The sequence below is a fragment of the Perognathus longimembris genome, chromosome 2 (genome assembly GCF_023159225.1).
Source record: "Perognathus longimembris pacificus isolate PPM17 chromosome 2, ASM2315922v1, whole genome shotgun sequence".
NCBI classification, from domain to species: Eukaryota; Metazoa; Chordata; class Mammalia; order Rodentia; family Heteromyidae; genus Perognathus; species Perognathus longimembris.
The window spans coordinates 16,120,453-16,144,867 of NC_063162.1; the positions used below are offsets into that span (position 1 = coordinate 16,120,453).

General features: G+C 42.7%; 1 protein-coding gene across 3 annotated transcripts in view; it reads left to right on the plus strand.

The window, feature by feature from the left end:
- Xpnpep1 (X-prolyl aminopeptidase 1) overlaps positions 1-13,508 on the plus strand; it is a 50,249-nt gene extending 36,741 nt beyond the window's left edge. For all 3 annotated transcript variants that reach the window (XM_048338291.1, XM_048338293.1, XM_048338292.1), the window contains 9 exons: positions 730-788; positions 912-989; positions 3,448-3,519; positions 4,919-4,979; positions 6,518-6,587; positions 7,449-7,622; positions 8,517-8,593; positions 9,668-9,766; positions 12,983-13,508. In XM_048338291.1, coding sequence (XP_048194248.1) covers positions 730-788; positions 912-989; positions 3,448-3,519; positions 4,919-4,979; positions 6,518-6,587; positions 7,449-7,622; positions 8,517-8,593; positions 9,668-9,766; positions 12,983-13,111 — 819 coding nt within the window. In that variant the 3' untranslated portion in view covers positions 13,112-13,508. The remainder of the gene's footprint in view (positions 1-729; positions 789-911; positions 990-3,447; positions 3,520-4,918; positions 4,980-6,517; positions 6,588-7,448; positions 7,623-8,516; positions 8,594-9,667; positions 9,767-12,982) is intronic.
- The last annotated feature ends 10,907 nt before the right edge of the window (positions 13,509-24,415 follow it).

A 24,415-nucleotide genomic window follows, 5' to 3' on the forward strand; every position in this document is an offset into this window, starting at 1 on the left:
TGGCTTTTTCTACATATGTGATGCTAAAGAATTGAACCCAGGGCTTTATGTATGCGAGGCAAGCAGTCTACCTAGGCCTTATTCCCTGTCCCCAAAAGTAAGCTTTAAAAAAAGAAGGTTGGATTCTTTTTTATTATAGACACATGTATGCATATATATATATATTGTTTTGACAAAAATTTTGTATGAACTAAAGCTTTTGTTCACACATTTAAAAGCAATTTTTATGGTACCCAGTGTAGGATTACAAAATACTGGTTGTGCTTCAGCTTGTGTTTTATCATAAGATTGACTGCACATTATAAGGCAGATCTTAGTTGCAGGATTAAAAAATATTCTTTTAAAATTATTATTATTAAGTTGTACAGGGGCTGGGAATATGGCTTAGTGGCAAGAGTGCTTGCCTTGTATACATGAAGCCCGGGGTTTGATTCCTCAGCACCACCTATATAGAAAAGGCTAGAAGTGGTGCTGTGGCTCAAGTGGCAGAGTGCTAGCCTTAAGCAAAAAAAAAAAAAAAAAAAAAAAAGCCAGGGACAGTGTTCAGGCCCTGAGTTCAAGCTCCAGGACTGGTGGAAAAAAAAGTTGTACAAAGGGATTACAATGAGTACAATGCTTCTTGGACAATGACATACCTTCCTTTGAAACGCAAGCTTTTATAGTACTTCTGACGTGTATGAGGCACACATGAATTGATCTTATCAGGTGATTTATAAACTTTTCTTGTAGGTTCCCAAAGGAGGTGTGACAGAGATCTCAGCTGCTGACAAAGCTGAGGAATTTCGTAGGTAAGGATCTGTTCTAGAGATCTATAAATCCTAGACTCATTGACCTTGGCAAGATGAATGAGGCTGGAAGGGCCCTGATTCTTGGTGTTGTAAAAACCTTCAAGCCTCTGCTCTCTGTTCCAGGCAACAGGCTGACTTTGTGGACCTGAGTTTCCCAACAATTTCCAGTACGGGACCCAATGGCGCCATCATTCACTACGCGTAAGGCATGAGGACAGAGGAGCACGGGCCTGGCTTTGCTGCTGCTTCTGCAAAGGAGCCTGAGCAGGGGAGAGACATTACTTCGCCAGAGGCCTATGTGCCTACGTGTGTGTGCTGAGATTCGAAAATTACAGGAGGGATAAAACTTTGCAAGTCTTCTTTTTAAATCCCGAAGCCTCTGGCTTTTGAAGGTCTCCTCTTAGGCTCAGAATGTTATTGGCCTTCTGCACAGTTTAAGTCAAATGCATGTGCCTATCCCTGTTCTCATTTTGGGGCTCAGATATTTATAGCCCCAATGACTGGAATTCAAGAGTAATCACATATCATTCTAGTAATGTGTTGGACCTAGTAATAGTAATAATAGTAATAGTGATAGTAATGAATAGTAATACTTATGTGCTATTCCATCCATCTTGTGAGCTCCATCACCAGCATATCCAAACAATGTATGTTAGGTGACAGAGTAGCCTATTTTGGGTTAGCAGGTGATGGGTAACTGAGCCCTGTCTTGTCTCCCTGCTCACTGGACTTGAAGCCTGGCAGTTCAGTTTAGGAGAGGTTTTCTGACATGATCTGAGAGCCCAGGGCCCTACAGAGCTGAGCCTCTGAACTGTGAGACAAGGGACACTGCTGTGTCCTGTATGGGACCTGTAGCTCTGTCTGTGGGGAGGAAGAAAATGGCACTGGACACAGCCGCTGGTCTGCAGCATCACTTTGCCCAGCTGAGCCTTTTGGCTTTGCATTGAACATTGAGAGTTCTATGCTTTTGTGTCTGTCATGTGCACAGTCAAGGAAAGACTGTCTCTCTGGGATGTACCTGGGCATAACTTTTCCCCTTTTAAATAATTGCTTTTAGAGCTTTTAGTCTTGGGGCAGCTTTTTTTTTTTTTTTTTGGCCAGTCCTGGGCCTTGGACTCAGGGCCTGAGCACTGTCCCTGGCTTCTTCCCGCTCAAGGATAGCACTCTGCCACTTGAGCCACAGCGCCGCTTCTGGCCGTTTTCTGTATATGTGGTGCTGGGGAATCGAACCTAGGGCCTCATGTATCCGAGGCAGGCACTCTTGCCACTAGGCTATATCCCCAGTTGGGGCAGCTTTTGAAGCTGTGCGTGGGAGATAGTCACATGTGTAAATAGTTCCCTCACACTAATGCTTTTGATCTAACATAAAAATATCAAAGGGACTTAAGTTTAACTCAAATGAGTATCCGGGCTGGATACTATACTGGAATTTTTCATGTGTTTATGGCATTAGAAATTTCAAACAAAGGGAAGAATTTTGCGTCTCACTGTGGGCTTTTGGAAGCCTGTTTTGAGGCAGAGCCCTGCAGGCTGGCTTAGGCCCATGTCTTATTGTCTTGTTCAGCTTGCATGCCCACTGGTGCCCTCATTGCTGGAGAATGAAGTTTGGAATTCTCTCATGCATTTGGGCATTTCTCAGCACAGTGATACTGTCTAGAAAGTGGCATGGGGAAGTGAATCACTTTAACAGTGAGTTCTGTCCATTGGGAGAAAAGAGCTCCTGTAGAAGAGAGGCATGAGCCACTCCTCCTCCTCTTCCTCCCTCTCCCCCTCCTCCTCCTCTCCCTCCCCCTCCTTCCCCTCCTCCTCTACCTTCTCCTCCTCCCCACCCTCCTCCTTTTTTGTTGGTTCTGTGGCTTGAACTCAGGGCCTGGGTGCTATCTCTGAGTCTCTTTGTACTCAAGGCTAGTGCTCTACCACTTGAGCCACAGTGCCACTTCCAGCTTTTTCTGAGCAGTTTATTGTGGATGAGAGTCTCACAGACTTTTTCCCAGGCTGACTTCGAATTGTGATCCTCAGATCTTAGCCTTCTAGGATTATAGACATGAGCCATCAGCGCCTAGCAAAAATGATCCACTCGTTTAAAGAGGCCTTTACTCTCCGTGTGCTTGGTGGTTGCAGACGCATCTAATAGATACTGGAGTGCCAGAGATTGGGGTGGCTGCCATGACTTGGCTGCTCTTGTCTCCATTGCTGTGACTCAAGCTTGGACTTACTGTTTCTTTTCATCCTTTCCCTTCAATCATTTGTTGTTGTTGTTTTGAGGCAGACCCTTGCCAAGTAACAGGCTGGTCTGGAACTTGTTATCCTCCTGCCTTAGCCTCCTGAGTGCTGGTGACACAGGTGTGCACCAGCAGTTGGCTCTGTGGATTCTTACTTCTGTAGCTTTATAATGATCTCCTGGGTAACTTCAAAGCAATGTGTTATTTCTCCTTCTTTTAAGCTCTTTATCTAGTTGGTGAGGTAAGTGGATAGTCTTTGAATAGTAGAAGTTTAATACTTGTTGGAACAATTCATTTCCTGGGTAATTAAAAAAATAGATTTCAGAGTGAAGTTATGCTGTTTTAAGATTAGCCTAAGAAATTTTTGTGTGCACTCCTCTCAGGTCCACCAAGTGTTTACAGTTGTGGAATAACTAACTTTTAATTCACTTTGTTAGGCCAGTCCCTGAGACGAATAGGACTTTGTCCCTGGATGAAGTTTACCTCATCGACTCTGGAGCGCAGTACAAGTAAGTGAATCACCACTGCTGTAGCACTGGACCGTGGATTCAAGGCAGTTGAGCGAGTGGACAGGCTGTACTCCAGTCAAGAGTATCCAGCTGTCAATCTCATCCTATATCAGCACAGACAGAATCATTTCTGCTTTCTTTATCTCATCCCTGGTTGGAACAACTCAATTGTGACTCTGTTCACAGAGTGGTGGAAATATTTAGTCCTTGGCTAGAAGTTTTTAAAGCATGAGATAGATTACTGTGAAATAAAGCAAGCTTTGGGAACCTTTGGAAAGCTTTCTGCTTCAGCTCACAAAATGGCCTTTCTAGCTTCCCAAACTTGCAGCTGCCTCAGGGCCTCATGAAGCAGGGTGAATTTTGACTAAGGGAGAACCTGGTTATTTCATGAACTCAGCCAGCCTTGGTACATGTGGCTGATTTTCAGCTTAGAGCTCAGGGCACAGGGTTCACAAGTGCTTGCATGTATGTAAACTTTTGAATTTTAAATTTATCCTTTCTGTGTCCAGGGTGTGGGCTAAGATGTGTTTGGGTATTTCTAACTCTGTCTAGTAAGCCCTTTGCCTTTCTAAAAGGAAGAAATGGATCCTGACCCTCTTTTGCTAGAAGTAGGCCTTGTCCCCCTACTCATTCATAGCCCCAGTGATGCTGTCGTTTATGGAACAGCCCTCATATTTTAGATCAAGACTGTGTGTGTCAGAGCTTCGTTTATGCCATTCACTTTGTCTCATTTTCAGGACAACTTTATTGATATATAATACACCCATTTAAAGTATGAAATTAGTGTTTTTTGTATATATACAGAGCTGTATACACACACACATACATTGCCACACACATTTTTATCACTCTAAGATGATGAGTCTACTTTGTCTCTTATGATTTACCTGTTCTGGATACTTTATATACATGATTATATTCATATTGTCTTCTATTTCTGACTTCTTTCACTTAGCTTCTTAACATTAATATTTTCAAGGTTTACCATGTTAAAACATGGATGAGTACTTCATTACTTTACATGACTGAGTTGTGTGGATTTGCCACATTCTCTCTCTTCCCTTGTCAATGGATGGATCTTTAGGTTGTTTCCACTTCTTGGATATTATGACCAACACCGCTATGAACCTTCATGTACAGGTTTTATGTAGACCTATGTTTTCAGGTCTCTGCATGTATAAGTAGGGGTGGCATTTCTGGCTCATATGGTAACTGTATTAAGTCCTCTAAGGCTGGTGGTTCATGAAAACTGTTTTCCAAAGCCTCTCTTCCATTTTATATCCCCACCAGCAGTGCGGGCAGGTTCTAACTTCTCCATGTCCTCACTTCTTCATATTTGAGAAAAAAACTTAACTTTGACTGCAAACCAACTCTTCTTTTTCTGTTCTACTTCTGAAAGGGATGGAACCACAGATGTGACCCGGACCATGCACTTTGGAACACCTACAGCCTATGAAAAGGTGAGGCTGAGGCAAAAACTCAGGAGGCCCTCCCTCCTTTCTTACTAAGGACATTGCTCTTATGAAAAGGGATTGCATGAATAAGTAGGATTATATGCTGGATAGTAAATGGCTCCTTTTTGTGGAATCAGGCTTATCTGCTTTATGAGATCTATTTAATTAATTATTGGAGGGCAAGACATTTGGAGCAAATGTAAAAGCATTCTGTGAAGGTCAAGGCAGTTGAGGTTCAGCTTGAAATAGCTTTGGCCTTCTCTTGGGTAAGGGAGATCTCTTTGGGGGATGGCAAGTAGAGAAAAATATGCATTTTGAGCAGTGTTGGCATTAGATTTGGTCAGTTGCCTCCCTTTTTAAAGGACAGCATTCTTATTCCCAGGCTCACCTTGCAGAGAACTTTCTGCTCTGTTTCTGGGATGACTTATATAGAAGGGGCCACAGACTGTGAGGCAGAGACATATGCTGGGTGTAGAGACCAGCCTTAAATCTGTTCTGTTGTTTACTGATTTTACAAGAGCTCTTGAACAAAAGCTCTTTTCATCCATAAAAATGGAGGCAACTTTACCCTCCTCTTCCAGGCTGGTTGGGTGAAGTTCCATGAGCCAGTGAGCTTCTGGATCATGGTTTCTGCTCTGCGAATGTTGGTTGAGTCTCTGAGAGAATGTGTCTCTTGAGGGGGCTTCTTCAGGAGCATGGTTTGTAATGCAGCAGGTGGATTTCTGTAGGCTTTGCCCCTTGCTCTACTTGAAGGCACTGACACTTGAGAAGAGTTTGGGCCTCAAGTGCTGGGACCTTTTATGATGATCATACTATGAAAAGAGCCCCAAGCCAGATACAGAAGTGTGGAATCTCAGCTCTGTGCCTGCCTCTTCCTGGCAAGTCATGAGCCTTCAAAGCAGTCAGTGTTTTGCTTCTTTCTTTATTTTTATTTATTTTTTGGCCATATTAGGGTTTGAACTTAGGGACAGGCACTTGCTAACCAGTCACTCTACCAGTTGAACCATACCCAGAGAGAGGCCTTTTTGCTTTAGTTCCTTTTCAAAGATAGCCTTGGGCTTTTGCCTGGACCAGCCTAGACTGAGATCCTTCTACCTGTGCCTCCCACACAATTGGGATGGCAACTTATGGCAGCTTTTGGGTTGCAGTGGGGTCTCACAAATTTTTTGTTTAAACTGGCCTTGAACTTTCATCCTCCAGATTTCTGCCTACTGAGTAGCTGGGATAGAGCTTGATAGGTGCTATAAATGTATATATGTTAGATAGGGCACCAGTACTGTTTATTACTGCTCTCAGTCTTTCTAAGGCTCCTTTGTGACAAAGCCCTGTGGGATAATTTTTCTGATGATGCTCTTTTTCTAAATTTATTTATTTTCTGGAAAATTGATTTATAACTAGACCTTTTATCCACTAGATACATTGTACTTTTCACATCAGTTTTCTCTGTGGTAAAGACTTTTAACAGGCAAGGTTTTCTGGGCTAACAAGTTGTGAGATTGAAATGTGTCTTCTTCTGTAACATGCCTCTTGGTTATCTTTGGCAGGAATGCTTCACATATGTTCTCAAGGGCCACATAGCTGTAAGCGCAGCCATTTTCCCGACTGGTACCAAAGGTAGGTGGTTCCCTCTGGCATATGTCAGTCTCTTTTTTTCTTGTTCAGAAATCAGACATGTCTGAGTAGAAAAACATGTCCATGCTTTTGTTGTGTTCAGTCCCTGTATAGAGAGGGTCTAGTCCCATTAACTGATCTCAGAGGACCTGAATTCAGAGAGATCAGAGAGCCAGGTGTAGAATTGGGCCTGGTATCTTCTCTGACGTTTCTGACTACCTGTGGAATTGAATGACAAGAAGGGTAGTGGCTCCCAGTAGCAGGATGATTGTTCACAAAAGCCTTAGGACCTGAGTGGAAATTGGAACGGTCTTCTGTCTTCCCTTTAGGGGTAGGCTAGTGTCTCCTGGGATGGTCCCTGTAGATACTTTCCTTGGATCCTGACTTTAGGTATCTATTGCTTTGCTTGAGGCTGATGCCCAAACACTGGGAGTTGGACATACCTGGGCCTTGAATCTAGTTAGATGGGCACATGCTCACCTCCCTGAATTTCAGTTTCCTCATTTGTTGTGGCTGCCTGACTGTTGTAGTCTGGCTAGAATCTCATCTTTCTATTTCTGAACCTTAGGGTTCCAGAGCTGGGGAAAGAAAGTCTTATGTGACCTAATGCAGCCGTAATCTACAATGGGTATCTGTCCTCTTACTGGCTTTCTGGACAAATGATGCTCTAGCTTTAGACGGAGCTCTGACTGGCTCCTCAGGTAGCTTGATTGTTAGAAAGTTCTTCCTTGTGCTGGGCTGAAATCTGAACTCACCAGTAACTTTTACCCATGAGTTTCTGTTTCACCTTTTAGAGCCAACTATAATACATCTAATCTCTGAAGTGCTGTACAAACATCAGACGGTTCTTATATGTCTTTCCAGGCCACCTCCTAGACTCCTTTGCCCGTTCAGCTCTGTGGGATTCTGGCCTAGATTATCTGCACGGAACGGGACATGGTGTTGGGTCTTTTTTGAATGTTCATGAGGGTCCCTGCGGCATCAGTTATAAAACCTTCTCCGACGAGCCCTTAGAGGCAGGCATGATTGTCACTGATGGTAGGTGAACTCATGTACAGGGCATGTAACAGTTCTTTGGTGTTCCTTTCTTTTTTTTTTAAATCTGAAAGGAAGTTTGTAGTAATTCTCCCCTTTTGGCATACTGAATTAACAAAAAAAAAAAACCCAAAACTCTTTGGATTGTGAAAATGATTTGCATTCATTTTAGAAAGCATGAGATGGAATAGGATAAAAAAATGAAATCATTTGTAATCCCACCATCCAAGAATAGCATGACAATATTTTGTCATGCTAGCTTTGGCTTTTTATTTATATGTAGATACCTCACTTAAAAAATAATTGAGATCAAAGGGGCTGGGAATATGGCCTAGTGGTAAAGTGCTCGCCTTGTATACCTGAAGCCCTGGGTTCAATTCCCCAGCATCACATATATAGAAAAAAGCCGGAAGTGGCACTGTGGCTAAAGAGGTAGAGTGCTAGCCTTGAGCAAAAAGAAGCCAGGGACGGTGCTCCAGCCCTGAGTCCACGCCTCAGGACTGGCAACAAAAACAAAACAAATAAACAGAAAAAATAATTGAGATCATACTAACATATTGTAACATATTGCCATTTCCCATGTGGTCACAGGTCTTTGTAAACAGACTTTAATGCCTGCATCCTTGTATCCTGGTTATACAACATGACATATTTAGCAGACCCTCTGTCATTGTACCTGTCCTGTAGGTATATTTCAAAGCTTGTTTCTCTGTACTTCAGGTACCTATAAAAATGTGGCCGTGTGGGTGCAGGTGGCATCTCTAAGCTTATGCACACAGCTAGAGTGGGCCCTCACCTCTTTCTCTTCCTGGGCAAGGCAGTCAGCTCACGAGTGGCAGTGCCTCTCTGTACATCTTCCTTGTGGGCAGCTTCTCACTTGGGGTTTGTTTGTTTCAGAGCCAGGGTATTATGAAGATGGGGCTTTTGGAATCCGCATTGAAAATGTTGTTCTGGTGGTTCCTATGAAGACCAAGGTGAGTATTTATTTGTGTTAGAAATTTCCTATTCCTTATTGCGGGAAGATGAAGATGATTATCTTGGGAACCAAGAGTGTGCCATTCTGGGCCCCAAATGGAGTTTTCTTCCCATGATATAACATAAGTTGCTTTGCTCCTCTGTAAGCTAGAATGCAAGTCTTTCATGAACTGGGGCCCAGGACTGCTGTTGATGGAATCCCAAGCTGGCCTTTGCCTCATGTGATGATGAGGCTGTGAGTTTGCTGAAGGCAGCCTCTTTCCATGAACCACAATCCCCAGTGCAAGGGCCCGGAGTCTGTGTTCTCATTGCATCCCCCAGGTGATTTTCAACAGGTAACAGTGAGGAAGCCTGAGTTAGGCCATAGTTCAGGTCTCATAGGCTCTGTCAGTATTACCAGGATAGATAGGATTTTAGGTGCAAGAGCTTACCTGTCAGGCCATTTGCTTCTTACCTTTCACTATGGAGATGCACAGCTGGAGAGAAGTAGCTGCCTATATCTGCAAAGAGATTGACCTTAGTGATCTGCTCCTTGCTATGGAAACCACCATTCTTGGAAGTGGCCTGTCACCTTCCTCCCAAAGGCAACAAAGACCTAGTTTGCTCACTTTTCCCCCAGTGCTGGGATTGAATCCAGGGCCTTGTACATGTTAGGCAAATGTTGTACCACTGTGCTACATCCCCATCACTCAGCTTGCTCTTAAGTTTCTATGCTGTTGAATTGATGGGCCCAGCTGGGTTTAGGCAAGCCATGTAGCTGACTAATTTTGGGGACTTAAACTCCATCAAATCTTAAAATCTAAAGCCAGAGATGCTCTGAGTTGAGACACCCCCCAGACCTGGCCTCTGCCTCCTTCGCCATGGACCTTGTGGACCTGCTACTGGCATACGCTGTTGTTATTCCTTCCGGGCAGCTCTTGGAAAGTGGCATCAGCTGTGTTTGTGCCCCACTATTAAAAACTTTGCTAGTGGTTATACTTGGCGCTGAGGGGGTCCCAAGCTTGGTCAGAGATGTTTTGGTGAATAATTGTGGCTTATATGCGTAACAAGCTGCTGATTTCTTCCTTTTACAGTATAACTTCAATAACCGGGGAAGCCTGACCTTTGAACCTCTAACTTTGGTTCCGATCCAGACCAAAATGATAGATGTGGATTCTCTTACGGACAAAGAGGTAATGGAGAAGGCTCAAGGGGCAGAAGTGTTGTCAGGGAGGTGGTTAGCTTTCCTTAATTCCCTGCTCCATTCCCACCTTTTAATTTGGAGGTCTAGGCCACCCAAGGCTACATGTCAGCTCTCCTGAGGACCTTGTCATTTTTGGTGTATTTTTTGGGCCTCCCGAAGCCATGGTAGGACTCCAGAGTGTGTGGGTAGAAACAATAAGCCATTGCTTTTCCAGGTGAAATGGAGAGACTGGAGTAAGACTTAGGGATCAGGCCAGCACTGAAAGCCAGAGAAGAAAAGGGTCAGAAATGGAGCAGGAACAATTGGTCAGTTCTGTATAGATAAAACAGTTCTCAAACCAGGAACTGGAAATCCAGGATACAAATTCCAGAGCAAGGCAGGAGTCAGAAGATCAGTGAAAAATAGGTGAATGGTGGGCACCAAAGGTAGGATAAGCGTGACAGGACACTCTAGGGATAAGAGGTTTTTGTTACCCAAGGCAGCCACTGGCCTCATTCCAGGGGCCTTTTTTATTTTGATCATGGGACTTGGACTCAGGGCTTGGGTGTTGTCTCTGATCTTTTTTGCTTAAGGTTAGTGCTCTAATACTTTGATCCACAGTACCATTTCTGGTTTCCTGGTGGTTAGTTGGAGATAAGTCTCACAGATTTCCTGCCTGGGCTGGCTTTGAACCACGATCCTCAGACCGCAGCCTCCTGAGTAGCTATGATTACAGGCGTGAGCCACTGGCACCTGGCTCTTTGAGTACTTAAGGCAGGACTACTTCTCAGTGGGACCCATGTGGACTTTGTTTTTGGCCCTAAAAGGAAGGGCTCCTGCTAATGCTGTCGAATGGGATTCACCCAGCTAGACACCTCTTGTCCTTTCCAGCTCACAAAGGAAGGTCATCTTCCTGCTTCCTCCCTGCTTGGTCACCTTTGTCTGATGCTCAGTGCTTTTGGTTTAGCTCAGCATTCCCACTCAGGATTCTATAGGGTCTGGTCATTATGGTATATTCAGCTTTAGACAGATAAGGATCACGAAACAGCTTGAGCAGACTGTTTAGTGGGAAGAGTTATTAATGGCTCTTCCATTCAGGGGCTGTTAACCAGCTTCCTAAAGTGGTGCTTTAGGTGCAAGGGACCAACAACACAGTTGTGAAAGCCACCCTGCTTAGAAACCCTGTGCCCCATATGAACTCATATCTCTTGAAATGACCCTTAGGCACAACTCCTAGGATCTTAGCAAGGACTGTCTAACAATAAGTCACTTCACACTCTCGGAAGCCCAAGGCTATATGAGCTACCCGTACTTCGTGTTCACACAAAGTGTATATATAAATCAGGAGGGATTTGCCCATGTGATCCTCTACTTTTTTACAAGGAAATAATGCATGAAGAAGGTAAAGCCAAGCTATTGTGTGTGTGTGTGTGTGTGTGTGTGTGTGTGTGTTTGCCAGTTCTGGGTCTTGAACTCTGGGCCTGAGCACTGTCCCTAGCTTCTTTTTGCTCAAGGCTAGCACTCTGCCATTTGAGCCACAGTGCCACTTTTGGCTTTTTCTATATGTGGTGCTGAGGAATTGAACCCAGGGCTTCATGTATATGAGATGAGCACTTTACCACTAGGCCATATTCCCAGCCCCTATTTTGCTTTTCTTTGAAGATAATGATGTTAGACATAGACCATTATGATCTAGCTCATCCAGTGGTTCATTATTGTATGTTGTGTAGCCAAATCATAGCCAAGTCTTATTTTGGACGATTATACTCTGTTGGGCCATAAGCAAGTATTTGCAAATACAGTAGGCAGCAGTCTTCCCATGCAAGTAGAGTATTATCTCAGTTAATATGTCTTTTTAGCAAAAGATCCCTTTCCTATACTCCTTATTAGATCTTAGGTTTCATTCTGTATAAAGGCACAGTAATTCCCACAAGAAGGGGAATTCTGTTTTTACTGTTCTTGGCTGTTCCTTAGCAGGCACAGGGGTTTTGGTTCAGAGCTGTATTCCATCACTGCTCACTAGATGGCAGCAGAGGACTTTGGAGGGATGTGAATTTGGCAACTGGTGGAGTTTGGGGTGTTGCTCAGGCCCCACTGACGCTGTCTGCACGCCCGCCCCCTTTTGTAAAACTCTCCCCTCAACCAGAAAGACTTGCCATTGTTCCTGTGGGGTCAGGGTCATAAGAGGCTGCAGCATCCTTCACCACTAAGCTGTTTGGATGGCAGGCATCATAGGGGTTCACTTGGCTTTGGCATCCCTCCACCACTTGCCTAACTCCCCTTGTGACTGGTAGGCTCCAGGCCATGACAGAGTCAGTTGGCAACTTCATTCCCTTCTCCTGCTCACAATTCTTTATGGCTTTATATGTCCCTCTTGAATCCTCAGCCAGGCTTTGGTACCTGCTCCAGACTGACTCTTTTTCCTGAAGCCTCCATGAGTAGCATGTGGCTGGCTCATCGACTTGCATGCTAATGGAAGTATGAGAGTCCTCAGCTTGGCTACAGCTAGGTCTGTGGTCAGGGCCCTGTGGTCAGGGGCTTGCTTTTCTCTGGGTAGAGGACAGCTGCCTTCTCCTCACACCTTGAGGAGATTCCACCCTTCTACCTGCCAGAGAACCTTCTCATCAGGCTTGGTGGATCACTACCCCTCCAGGCATCAGCCTTATCAGCACCTTCTTTATTTTCTTTGGTAGTTATGAGGAAAGGAAGCTCAATATGTTTGCAGGAGAGCTTCAGATATGTCTCTTAGCAGGAATCCTTACAAATGATGAAGCTGTTCTAATTTTCCACCACCCAAGCTGGCTCAGGAGTCAGGAATGGTTCGTGTGGGCAGGTGTAGGGGCTGCTGGCTTGGTGATCCTGGCCCTGTCTCTTGTGGTGACCTGTGGATGTGGCTGACAGGTGTCCTCTCAAGGGGAAAGGCCTGATTACAAGCACTGCACCGAGGGGAGCTCAAATCTGTGGTTTGACAGATTTCTGACATCCTCACAGTCATTACCAGTCCACTGGAAGGAAGCATGTACACCATTAGCAATGTAGACTGCTTCCATCCAGTTCTGAGGAAATACACATGAAACTTGCCTGTCCATTAGCAGGGATAAAGGGTTTTGTGTTCCTTGGCTCTCACTTGTGATCTCAGCCTGTGGGTCCCTTTCTGTCACCTTGGTTGCTTTATGATTATGATATGATAGTGTATTCCGTGCCCTCCCTTCTTTTTTTTTTGCAGCTCGACTGGCTCAACAATTACCACCAGACCTGTAGGGATGTGATCGGGACGGAACTGCAGAAACAGGGCCGGCAGGAAGCTCTTGAGTGGCTCATCAGAGAAACGCAACCCATTTCCAAACTGCACTGATCATCCCTGGTCTTGCTTTTGTAAAATGCTCTGCGGAAAGGAAGAAACATGGAGGACCTCCAACGTCTTTCTTCTTCCCCCAACTCCCCTTTTTACTTTTAGACTCTGAGCAGAATGGAAAATCTTCGTATCTCTTTGATATTTTCTTGCAAACTCTGTCTTCTAAGATTTTTTTTTAATTGTTGAGAATGAGCCAGGAATTAAATTGCTACACAAGGAGGGTTCCCACAAAGCTGAAGACTTGAGGAGGAGACACCCCAAAAGCTCTCTGGCCAGTGATGGTGAATCAGCGAGAGCTCCACGACGGTCACGTTCCAGGTGCTAGTTCATCATTCATGATCACCTCGATGTTCATGAGACTATATTTATGATCAATGAATAAAATGTTACAATGCTGCATTGTCTGGGCTGTCTTTCTCGAGGTGCTGTCTTATTCCCTCTTGTGTCACTTAAGCTGATTCTCAAGGACACATGTCCTCTTAAGCACATCTTTTCCAGACAGAGGCCTACCCCATCAAGAGAAGACCCCCTGACCCCCCCTCCCCCCCGCCCTGCACACTTTCTGGCTTAATTGCAAATGTATTTTTTCTTTTCTTTAGAAAATCCAGTATTTTTATAAACTCTTTCTCAAATTTAATAAAACCATAAAAACGAGGCGAACGTTGCCAGTCGTACATAATGCACCCGATAGGAGTTGCAGTGTCTTGCTCATTGCCACAGCTCTGAGTTCCTTTACTTGTATTGAGATTCTGTACCAAAAGCCTGCCTCTCCTGCTCGGCAGCCTTTCTCTCGACTTACAGTAGAGAAAGCTCCCGCAGCCAGGAGAGGCCATATCACCCCGACCTCAGGTCATCATAGCTCAGGGTGGGCAAACAGACTTCCTTATCCCTTGGCTGAGATAATCTGAGGGTGGTCTCACGGTCTCCTGGGTCTCCCAGGGGGATGGAGCTTTACATGTATACCATTGTAACTTTCTCAATAATGCACTCTGTATTTTTTCTTTCTTTCTGTATGTTGTTTCCCCTCTTTCTTGGTATCCCAAGAAACCATCTACATCCAAATCCTTGCCTCAGGACCTGCTCCTTTAGGAACTCAAGACTCCTTGGATATAACTACCTCATATAGCTTTGCGATTTCTTTGTATTTAGCTTCAATAAAATACTGAATCAGTATGTATGTTTGTATAAAAGAATGTACATATATATATGGATACATATCTGTGCAGATAATTGGATCATTGTACACGTAAATCATACCCAGGGTCTTATGCATGAAAGTCCAAGCAGTCTACCACTGTGCTATACCCTAGTTCTAATTTGATTTTTAAGTTTGACAATATAATTTTTACACCCCGCCCCCTCTCCCTGAGGCAATGCTGGAGTTTGAATTCAGGACTATGTGTTTGCTAGGCAGACACCACTGAGCTGTGCCTCCAGTCCTTTTTTGCACTGAACACTTGGAGATGAGATAGTCTTACTCCCTGCCCGGGTATATTCCTGGATGGTAATCCTTTTACATTTCACTGCCTGCCTTTGCAGGGATGACAAGCACACGCCACCATGCCCAGCTTTATCTGTTGAGATGGGACCTTGTGGATTTTTCTACCTGGGCTGGCCTGGAGCTGTGATTTTTTTATTTTTATTTGCCCAGTCCTGGGGCTTGGACTCAGGGCCTGAGCATTGTCCCTGGCTTCTTTTTGCTCAGGGTAGCACTCTACCTCTTGAGCCACAGCACCAGTTCTGGCTTTTTCTCTATGTGGTGCTGAGGAATTGAACCCAGGGCTTCATGCATGGAAGGTAAGCACTCTACTGCTAAGCCACCTGCCCAGCCCTGGAGCCGTGATCTTGATGTTAGCCTTCTACATAGCTAGGATGATGGGCATGCACCCTTGTACCCAGCTTTTTGGTTCAGAAAGGACCGCCCAGGCCAGCCCCACACAGACCCTTATGATCTCAGTTTGCCAAGTAGCTAGGATTATAGGCATGAGCCACCAGCACCTCAGAATGATTTCATAGATTAAAAAAAAAATGATACTATTAGCTCTTAGACATAAAAAACCTATTACTAGGAGAAAATGACGAGTAAGGCCATAAACCATTGTTAATACTAGCCTTTATAATTGCCCCTCCTTATTGAGATTTTTGATTTATATTGTATCCTTTCAGTTCACCTTGTGGGATCCCTTCAGCGTTACGTCACTCTCACAGCTTTCAGGAGATTTTGGTTTTGGAAGCTTGCTTGTGATGTTTCTCAGTGTGAGTGTTGAGTGTCTTAGATGTTTATGTTCATGTCTTTCATCAGATGTATGGACAGTCTAGCCCTTACTTCTGGGACCCCTGCTTTGTATGTGGGTTCTCTCAATGGTGTCGCACATGTGCCCTGGGCTCTTTTCAGTCTTTCCTTCTTTCCATTTACCAGACCTGATAGTTTCTAGTGAACTAACTTCAAGTTCATGAATTTTCTCTTGTCTGCTCAAATACGCTTTTGAATCCCATCAGACAGTTTTTCATTTCAATTGCTACTGTCTGGCTACAAAATTTATTTTTGGTTTTCTTTTTAGGATTTCTATATTGTGCTTTCTATTTTGTTCAAATATCATTTTCCTAATTTTATACATTTTTTTTTTTTTTTTTTTGCCAGTCCTGGGGCTTGGACTCAGGGCCTGAGCGCTGTCCCTGGCTTCTTTTTGCTCAAGGCTAGCACTCTGCCACTTGAGCCACAGTGCCACTTCTGGCTTTTTCTGTATATATGGTGCTGAGGAATCGAACCTAGGACTTCATGTATGCTAGGCAAGCACTGTACCACTAGGCCACATTCCCAGCCCCTGTACTTTTTTTTTTTTTTTTTTTTAAAGCTCGTTGAGTGCGTTTAACACAGTTTTTGTTAGCATATTTTTGTGCTGGTCTTGGGGCTTGAACTCAGAGTCTGAGCACTGTCCCTGCTCAAGGCTGGTACTCTACCACTTGAACCACAGCTCCACTTCTAGTCTTTTTTTTCTTTTTTTTTTTCTTTTCTTTTTTTATTTTTTGGCCAGTCCTGGGGCTTGGACTCTGGGCCTGAGCACTGTCCCTGGCTTCTTTTTGCTCAAGGCTAGCACTCTGCCACTTGAGCCACAGCGCCACTTCTGGCCATTTTCTGTATATGTGGTGCTGGGGAATCGAACCCAGGGCCTCATGTATATGAGGCAGACACTCTTGCCACTAGGCCATATCCCCAGCCCCACTTCTAGTCTTTTGATAGTTAATTGGAGAGGAGTCTTACAGACCTTCCAGCTTGGGCTGGCTTTAAACTGTGATCCTCAGATCTCAGCCTCCCAAGTAGCTAGTACAGGCGTGAGCCACCTGCAATAGTTTTTTTTAAAAAATTATTATTATTATTATTATTTTTTTTGGCCAGTCGTGGGCCTTGGTCTCAGGGCCTAAGCACTGTCCCTGGCTTCTTCCCGCTCAAGGCTAGCACTCTGCCACTTGAGCCACAGCGCAGCTTCTGGCCATTTTCTGTATATGTGGTGCTGGGGAATCGAACCTAGGGCCTCGTGTATCCGAGGCAGGCACTCTTGCCACTAGGCTATATCCCCAGCCCCTTAAATTATTTTTTAAAGGAATCATATGGCATAGAACTGTTTGGCAGCCAGGGGAAGGAACAGGGATGGATCAGTACAGCTTATCACAATCCCAGGAAACTGCCTTGCAGAGCCTCTGGTAAGGAAGAAGGATAACTTGTTTTAAAAAAGCAGCAAAACAAAACAAGAACCATTAAGAACACTTGAATTTATGGAGAAGACAGGCTTCTACTAAGACCATCATAAAATGAGGGCAGAACAGTAGGAAACATTTTCTTGAACATCATCTAAGTGCTAGGAGAAACCCACATTGTTTCATTTAATTCTCTTAAAACTGCTATGAAACAAGTGCTATTCATGTCCAATTTATCATGTAAAAGAGAACCAAGAGAGATGAAATGACTTACTTAAGGCTACTTAAGGAAATGATAGAACCAGGAATTTCGATTTGCAGTATAAGTCTGGAGACTGCACTGGTATCTGAGATGCACTGTGGTTCCCCTTCTTCCACACCACTGTATGTGTTGGGCTGAGGTAGGCTGCTGACATTTGCAGATTTGGTGGGAAGGGCTGGGGATACGACTCTTGGTGGGCCTACTATGAAGGATATTGCTTCTTTTGCTCAAGGCTAGCACTTTACCCCTTGAGCCACAGCACCACTTCTGGCCTTTTCTGTTTATGTGGTACTGAAGAATCGAACCCAGGGCAAGCACTCTACCACTAAGCCACATTCCCAGCCTAACATTATTTTGGAAAAAAATTGTATTATCTTTAGTTGTACAAAGCAGTTTCAATTCAGCCAATCAGTTTATAAGTACACTAAGTACATTTGGTCAATGTCACCCTGACTTGAAATACCTAAGACATCTTATGAGGCAGACATAAAAAATGTAGTTATTTAGATTTTTCGACTTTAGTATATGAGCTTATGGTATTATTTAAAATGAAAACCTCTCTAGGTAAGTCTAGGATACTTATATCCACCCACTTCTCAGTGAATTTCATCCTTTGATGTATGAAGTCATCTAATCCTGTGGATTAGTGTTATCTAATTCTTGCTGAACATCTATTTCAGTGGTGCAGTGGGAAGAGATAGTGGGAAATGTGGTTTTTACCATGAAAGAACCTGCAGTATATTGGAGGAAGAGTTTCTTGGGCAAGCATATGGCTTCATTCAACATGTGATAGAAACCATATTGCTGTGTTCTTATCAGCAAGAATCAGAAAGCTACTCTGCCCATGTTTAGATGGAAAACTGGTGACATGGGTGATGAGACACCAGAAAAAGTTGGTGTTAAAAGGCTGTTCCTTTGCTCAATTTGCTCTTCAAACAATCCCTCTGATCTAGCATCACTTGGCCTAGCCTCAAAGTTCCAGTAATGAATATCTGATCATTAAGGTCTCCTGCCTGCCATGGATGATAGAAAAATATACATAAGAATCCAGTGTATATCTTACAAAATTATGAAGCCAGGCACTGGTGGCTCCTGCTGTAATCTTGGTTACTCAGGAGACCCAGATCTGAGGATTATGGTTCAAAGCCAGCTCTGGCAGGAAAGTCTGTGAGACTCTTGTTTTCAATCAGAAAAATAAAGCTGGAAGTAGAGCCATGGCTCTAGTGGTAGAGAGAATTGGACAAATACCTCAGGGATAGCACTCAGGCCCTTAGTTCAAAAAGTGAGGGAAGAGGTGGGTAGAGAAGGGATGGGTGGTGATGATAAAAGGGGTGGCATTGATCAAGATATATTGTATATATAAACTGCTTTGTTAAGTGATAACTCCTTTGTACAACTTTTAAAAAACGATTATTGCCAAGGTGATGTACAGAGGGGTTACAGTTACATCTGTAAGGTAGTGAGTACATTTCTTGTCAAACTTGTTACCTCCTTCCTCATTTTTCTCCCACCTTCTTTTCTCCTCAAACCCCCCAAGTTGTACAGTTAGTTTACAACATATTGTCTTATAAGTATTGCTGTTACATTGGTTTGCCTTTTACCCTTTGTCTCACCATTTTTATATTCCCCCTCCCTTCTCTGATTCAGACCTATATATGTATACATATATGTATATATACATATATGTATAAATGTATGTATATATACATATACATATACATATACATACATACATACATATACATACACAAACACATACACATATACATATACATATACATATACATATACATATACATATACATTTATATTACCCAGGGCACCAAAATTGAATGCCGTGACAACAGGGGCTAAATCATAGGGCAGATGAACAGAAGAAAAAAATAATTTCACATAGTATGTTGAAAATAACAACATCTATGATAAACCACTTGTTTTTATAATTTGGAGTTCATTTTGCTTAGCTTCATCTTATGTGATTAGATATACATAGCTTTTGAACTATTGTGATCATCTGCTATCCTAGACATATACTAATTTTTATCAGTAAGGGAGACCATAGAGTTTATGTTTCTTTGGGTCTGGCTCACTTCACTTAATATGATTTCTTCTAAGTCTTTCCATTTCCTTACAAATGGGGCAATGTCATTCTTTCTGATAGAAGCATAGAATTCCATTGTGTATATATACCACAATTTCTTGATCTATTCATCTACTGAAGGACACCTGGGTTGGTTCCATATTTTAGTTATGGTAAATAAAGCTGCTATGAACATAGTTGTGCTGGTAGCTTTAGTATGGCCTTGTTTGTGATCCTTTAGGTAAATGCCCACAAATGGGATTTCTGGGTCATAGGGGATCTCTGTTTAGCCTTTGGAGGAACCTCCACACTGTTTTCCAGAGGGGTTGAACAAGTTTACACTTCCGCCAACAGTGTAGTAGGGTTCCCTTTTGGCCACATTCCCACCAGCCACTGTTGTTATTTGTTTTCTTGATGATGGCCACTCTTTCTGGGGTAAGGTGGAATCTCAGTGTTGTTTCGATTTGCATTTCTTTTATGGCCAGAGATGTAGAGTACTTCTTCATGTGTCTCTTGGCCATTCTCCTTTCCTCTTCAGAGAAGTCTCTAAGTCTCTAGCCCACTTCTTAATGAGGTAGTTATTTCTTTGAGTATTTGTTTCAGGGGAACTTAATTTTTTGAGTTCTCAGTATATTTTAGATATATTGTATGGCCAGTGAAGATCTTCTTTCAATCTGTGGGCTTTCTGTTTATCTTGCAACCTATATTCTTTGCCCTGCAGAAGCTCTGCAGTTTGATGCAATCCCATTTGTCCAACCTTCCTTAAATTTGTTGTGTTTCTGGGTCTTTAGTAAGAAAGTTTTGACCTGTGCCAAGGAGCCCAAGTGTTTCTCCTATTCCTTCTTGCAATGTTTACAGGGTATCCGATTTTACCTCGAGGTCGTTGATCCATTTGGAATTGATTCGAATGGAGAGTGATATCTAAGGGTCTAGCTTTAGTTTGTTATTGGTGTCTAACCAATTTTGCCAGCATCATTTGTTGAATCTCTTCCCTTCTTAAAAAACAACAACAAAAGGTAACCTGGCTTTTCTCACTTCTGCTAGTAGAGGAGGCGCCTCAAGGGGGCAGAGCTGGACTGACATTCTGCCAAGACCTTACAAGCTGGAGACTTCACCTAAGCAGGAGACAGAACTTTGAACAGAATGGTGAATGCTGAATGCTGAACAGCCCAAAACAAAATTAATATCAGCTCTTCATAGAAATAACCAAGAATATAGATGGTGGTCTCTCTCTATCTTGCTTTTTGAAATCTGTGACATTAAAAAAGTTGTGTTTATAAGGAATCCTAAGTCAGATGGACCAAGACATGGCATATTAAAAGAAGCTTTTGAAAACTACTGAACAAGCAAATTAGGTGAAAGAGCCTCAGACTGATTTTGTTTTCAGTGGAATCATCCTTTCATGGGTTGTTCCAAAGGAGAAGAAACATAGACGCCATGGTTTCCCTCATTAGTAATAGTTAGTATATGCTTAGGATAGTCCTAGAAGATGATCACAATAGTTCAGTAGCTATGTACATGTGATCACATAAGACGAAGCTAAGCAAAATGAACTCTAAGAAGTTATGGAAACAAGTGGCTTATTGTTGTTGTCATTTCCAACATACTATGTAAAATTATTTATTTTGTTTATCTTCCCTATGGTTTAGCTCCTGTTGTCACTTTATTTGATTTGGGTATCCTGAGTAGTGTATATATGTTTGTTTGAATCAGGGAAGGGAAGGGGAATATCAAAATGGTAAGACAAAGGATAAAGGATGAACTGATGCAGCAGCAATACTTACAAGACAATATGTTGTAAAGTAACTGTAAATGGCAGTGGGGGTGATTGGGGAGGAGGGGAGGTAGGAGAAAAATAAGGGAGGAGGTAACAAGTTTGACAAGAAATGTACTCTACCTTACAGATGTAATTGTAACCTCTCTGTACATCACCTTGACAGTAAAAATTTAAAAGAAACTAGGCACTTTTCTATCTGAATTACACTGGAATTAACACACACATTCTATTAGCTAACCTGGGCAGTCAGTCATTTGGGACCAAGTGACCAAGTTCTACCTTCTATGGAGGAGAGGAAGTGCCTCTTCCAGGTCACAGAACAATAGAAATAGTTCCCCATGTCTGTAGCTCAGCCTAAGGAATCTTTGATGCTTGGGACCTCTCAGTTCTTGGGTAACCCCATGGCTGGAGACTTCTCTGGCAGAAAGGAGTTCCTGCTGGCTGTATTGGGAGACTGTTCTTGAGGAAGACAGTTGATACAAATGTGTGGGGTGGAGTGAATTTTGCTGTCATTGGTATGAGGCTCCTCATTCCCTCTGCTGAAGACCTGACTCCTTACCAGGAAGTCCTTTGCTCTTTGTCACTTTCTTTTTGCTTTGGGAGAGAAATCTCCTTTCCTTTCCAAGGCAAACTCTTCTCCTTTTCCTTCCTTATTCTATGAATTCCTCTTGCATTTACATCTTTCATCCTTCTAAAGCGTCCTCTTCTTTTTGATTACAAATATATTCAATATTTTTCTCTATTTTTTTTTCTGCTCCTTTTATTTCTTGCCCTGAATGTGTCAGCAGAGGTTTGTGAAGTACCTACACTGGGCACTGTCCCTGCTTACAGGATGGATTCTTTCCTCCATCTTTGTATTCCATGAAATCTGCAGATATTTCATGTCTCTCTTAAGGCCCAAAGGCCGGTGCAGGAGGTAGGGTTGGGGAGATAACTTCAACTATACTATTCCCTTAGAAACAGATGTGCCCATTTAGCATTGAGAGGTGACACACAGCTCAATAATGAATGTGCATTGCTGCTATTAGCCTTCTGGCTAATATTTCCCTTCTTGCCAGGCTTTTCTGCAGCTGCTTTTCTTTTTTTGTAGTGATATTTTTCACATTGGTTTTGAAACTCAAATCCAATTTTGTCCATCTTCTTCCTAAGTTATGTCAATCTTCCAACACTTCTGTGACTTCCAAGTTAAAGTTCAAGTTAAAAGGGTCCAGCATGACTTGATGTTGGCCTTCTCCAGACTTCTCTCATACCACTTTCCCCCTGACTGACTTCATTCCAATTCAGTACCTTCCTTGAAGCTAATGATACTTTCTGGTTTCTTCTCCGGGGCCCCTGTACTTGCTACTTGCTCTGTTTTCAGTTACCTTCCCACTTCACTTTCTCAGGGAAGTACTTCCCAACCTTTCCAACTAGCTTAGAGCTCTGGCCATGCGCCCTTCTGCTATGGCAGGCTGTGTCACTTGGTACTTAATGCATCCTTCTGATCATGACCTATCTTTCCCACTGTACTTTTAATGTCACAGTGGAAACAGCCACATTTATTCTTCCCACATCTTCATCTCTAGCATAATACCTGGCACACGGTAGCAAAATTTCATAAATCATGTTCTATTTATTCAACACATAGTTATTGAGTAGCCACTAAATGATTTTAGTGATTATTGTACAAAGCTGGAAAGAAATTCAAATGAAAGATTATGGTGGGATCAATAGAGGGAAAGAATTCACCGAGGTGATATCATTTAAAGAATCAAATAATAAAAGTAGAAGTTCGAAAAACAGTGTGAGTCTCTGCCAATGAATGGCTCTCAGTATGTCCCACTTTCGCTTGCTTCTACTACCAAGTACTGTGGTTGCCCAAGGATTCTAAACTTGTTGGTGTAGCCCATGCTTTTATGTGACATTAAAACTGTAGTGAGGACCTGTTCAGAACCCTGGGGAATCCAACTGAGATTTTTCATTTCATTTAGCTGATATGTCCCTAAATGTAGCTTTTTACAGGGGAACTCTGAAGTGTTAGGAGCCGCAGGAACATCATCACCTTTTCAGATGTGATTCAGCCACAAGGCAGACTGTGCTCAGATGGCTGTGGAGAGAGTTGCAGCCTTGATTTATTAATGCCATCTTATGCTCTATCTAGAGAACATCATCTTTCAGAATGGAAATCAAATTCTGGTTATAAGGAACTTTTTTTTTTTTAAAAAAAGAAAAATTTGTTTGTGCTGACATAATTTGAGAACATTTGAGTTTTTGTACTTGGGATTTACTGAGTTGTGGGATCAATCGACAATACATCATCTCTCAGGCATTTTATTCTAAGTATTTCATGGCTTTAAGTATGTGCCATGATTAGGCATGTGTTTTAGTAGCCAGCTGACTAAGGGTTTAAAGCAATGAAATGGAAATATATCCTTTCAGCTCAGCATGTTTTCATCTGGGGCCTCTAAAAATATATCACAATGGTAATTGTATTTATCGCAGAGAGAACTCCATCTCTAAGATCAATGTTGTTCTGGTGATTTCAGAATTGAGCAATGGGATCTCAGGTCTCCATCTTTACTGCTCCCATTTGTTACAAGAAAAAATCTCCTAAAAAGGCTCATATGAGTCCTCAGCTTCTGCAGAAATTTGTTTTGGTACTAGAGACTATTACTCCAAAAATGAATGAAGAATGAGTATGGGTTTTGAGGTGGGAGTGACCCTGAATCAAATGGACAAACATTCGACAATCATCATTGTGTACAATATGATGAGTTGTTCAGTATACAACTGGAGATGCCAGACAGTAGTTCTTGGCACCCTTTGTGGTTCAGATATAGGTGGCCAAATCTTTTTTTTTCCTTCAAATTTTTATTATCAAACTGATGTACAGAGAGGTTACAGTTTCATATGTTAGGCATTGGATACATTTCTTGTACTGTTTGTTACCTCGTCCCTCATACCCCCCTCCCTCCTCTGCCTTTCCCTTTTCCCCCATGAGGTGTTCAGTTCACTTAGACCAAACAGTTTTGCGAGTATTGCTTTTGTAGTATTGCTTTTTCCTTTTTTACCCTGTGTCTCTCAATTTTGGTATTCCCTTTCAATTTCCTAGTTCTAATACCAGTATACACGGTTTCCAATATACTCAGATAAGATTACAGAGATAGTGTAGGTACAACCACAGAAAGGTGATACAAGAACATCATCAATACTAGAAGCTACAGATGCACATGGGATGTTGAAAGTAGTTACAACTCTGATATAACAATCGTTTCCATAACATGGAGTTCATTTCACTTAGCATCATCTTATGTGTTCATAAGGGTATAGCTATTGGGCTCTAGTGATCCACTGCTGTGACTTGCCTAAACCTGTACTAATTATTCCCAATAAGGGAGACCATAGAGTCCATGTTTCTTTGGGTCTGGCTCACTTCACTTAGTATATTTTTTCCAAGTCCTTCCATTTCTTTACAAATGGGGCAATGTCATTCTTTCTAATAGAGGCATA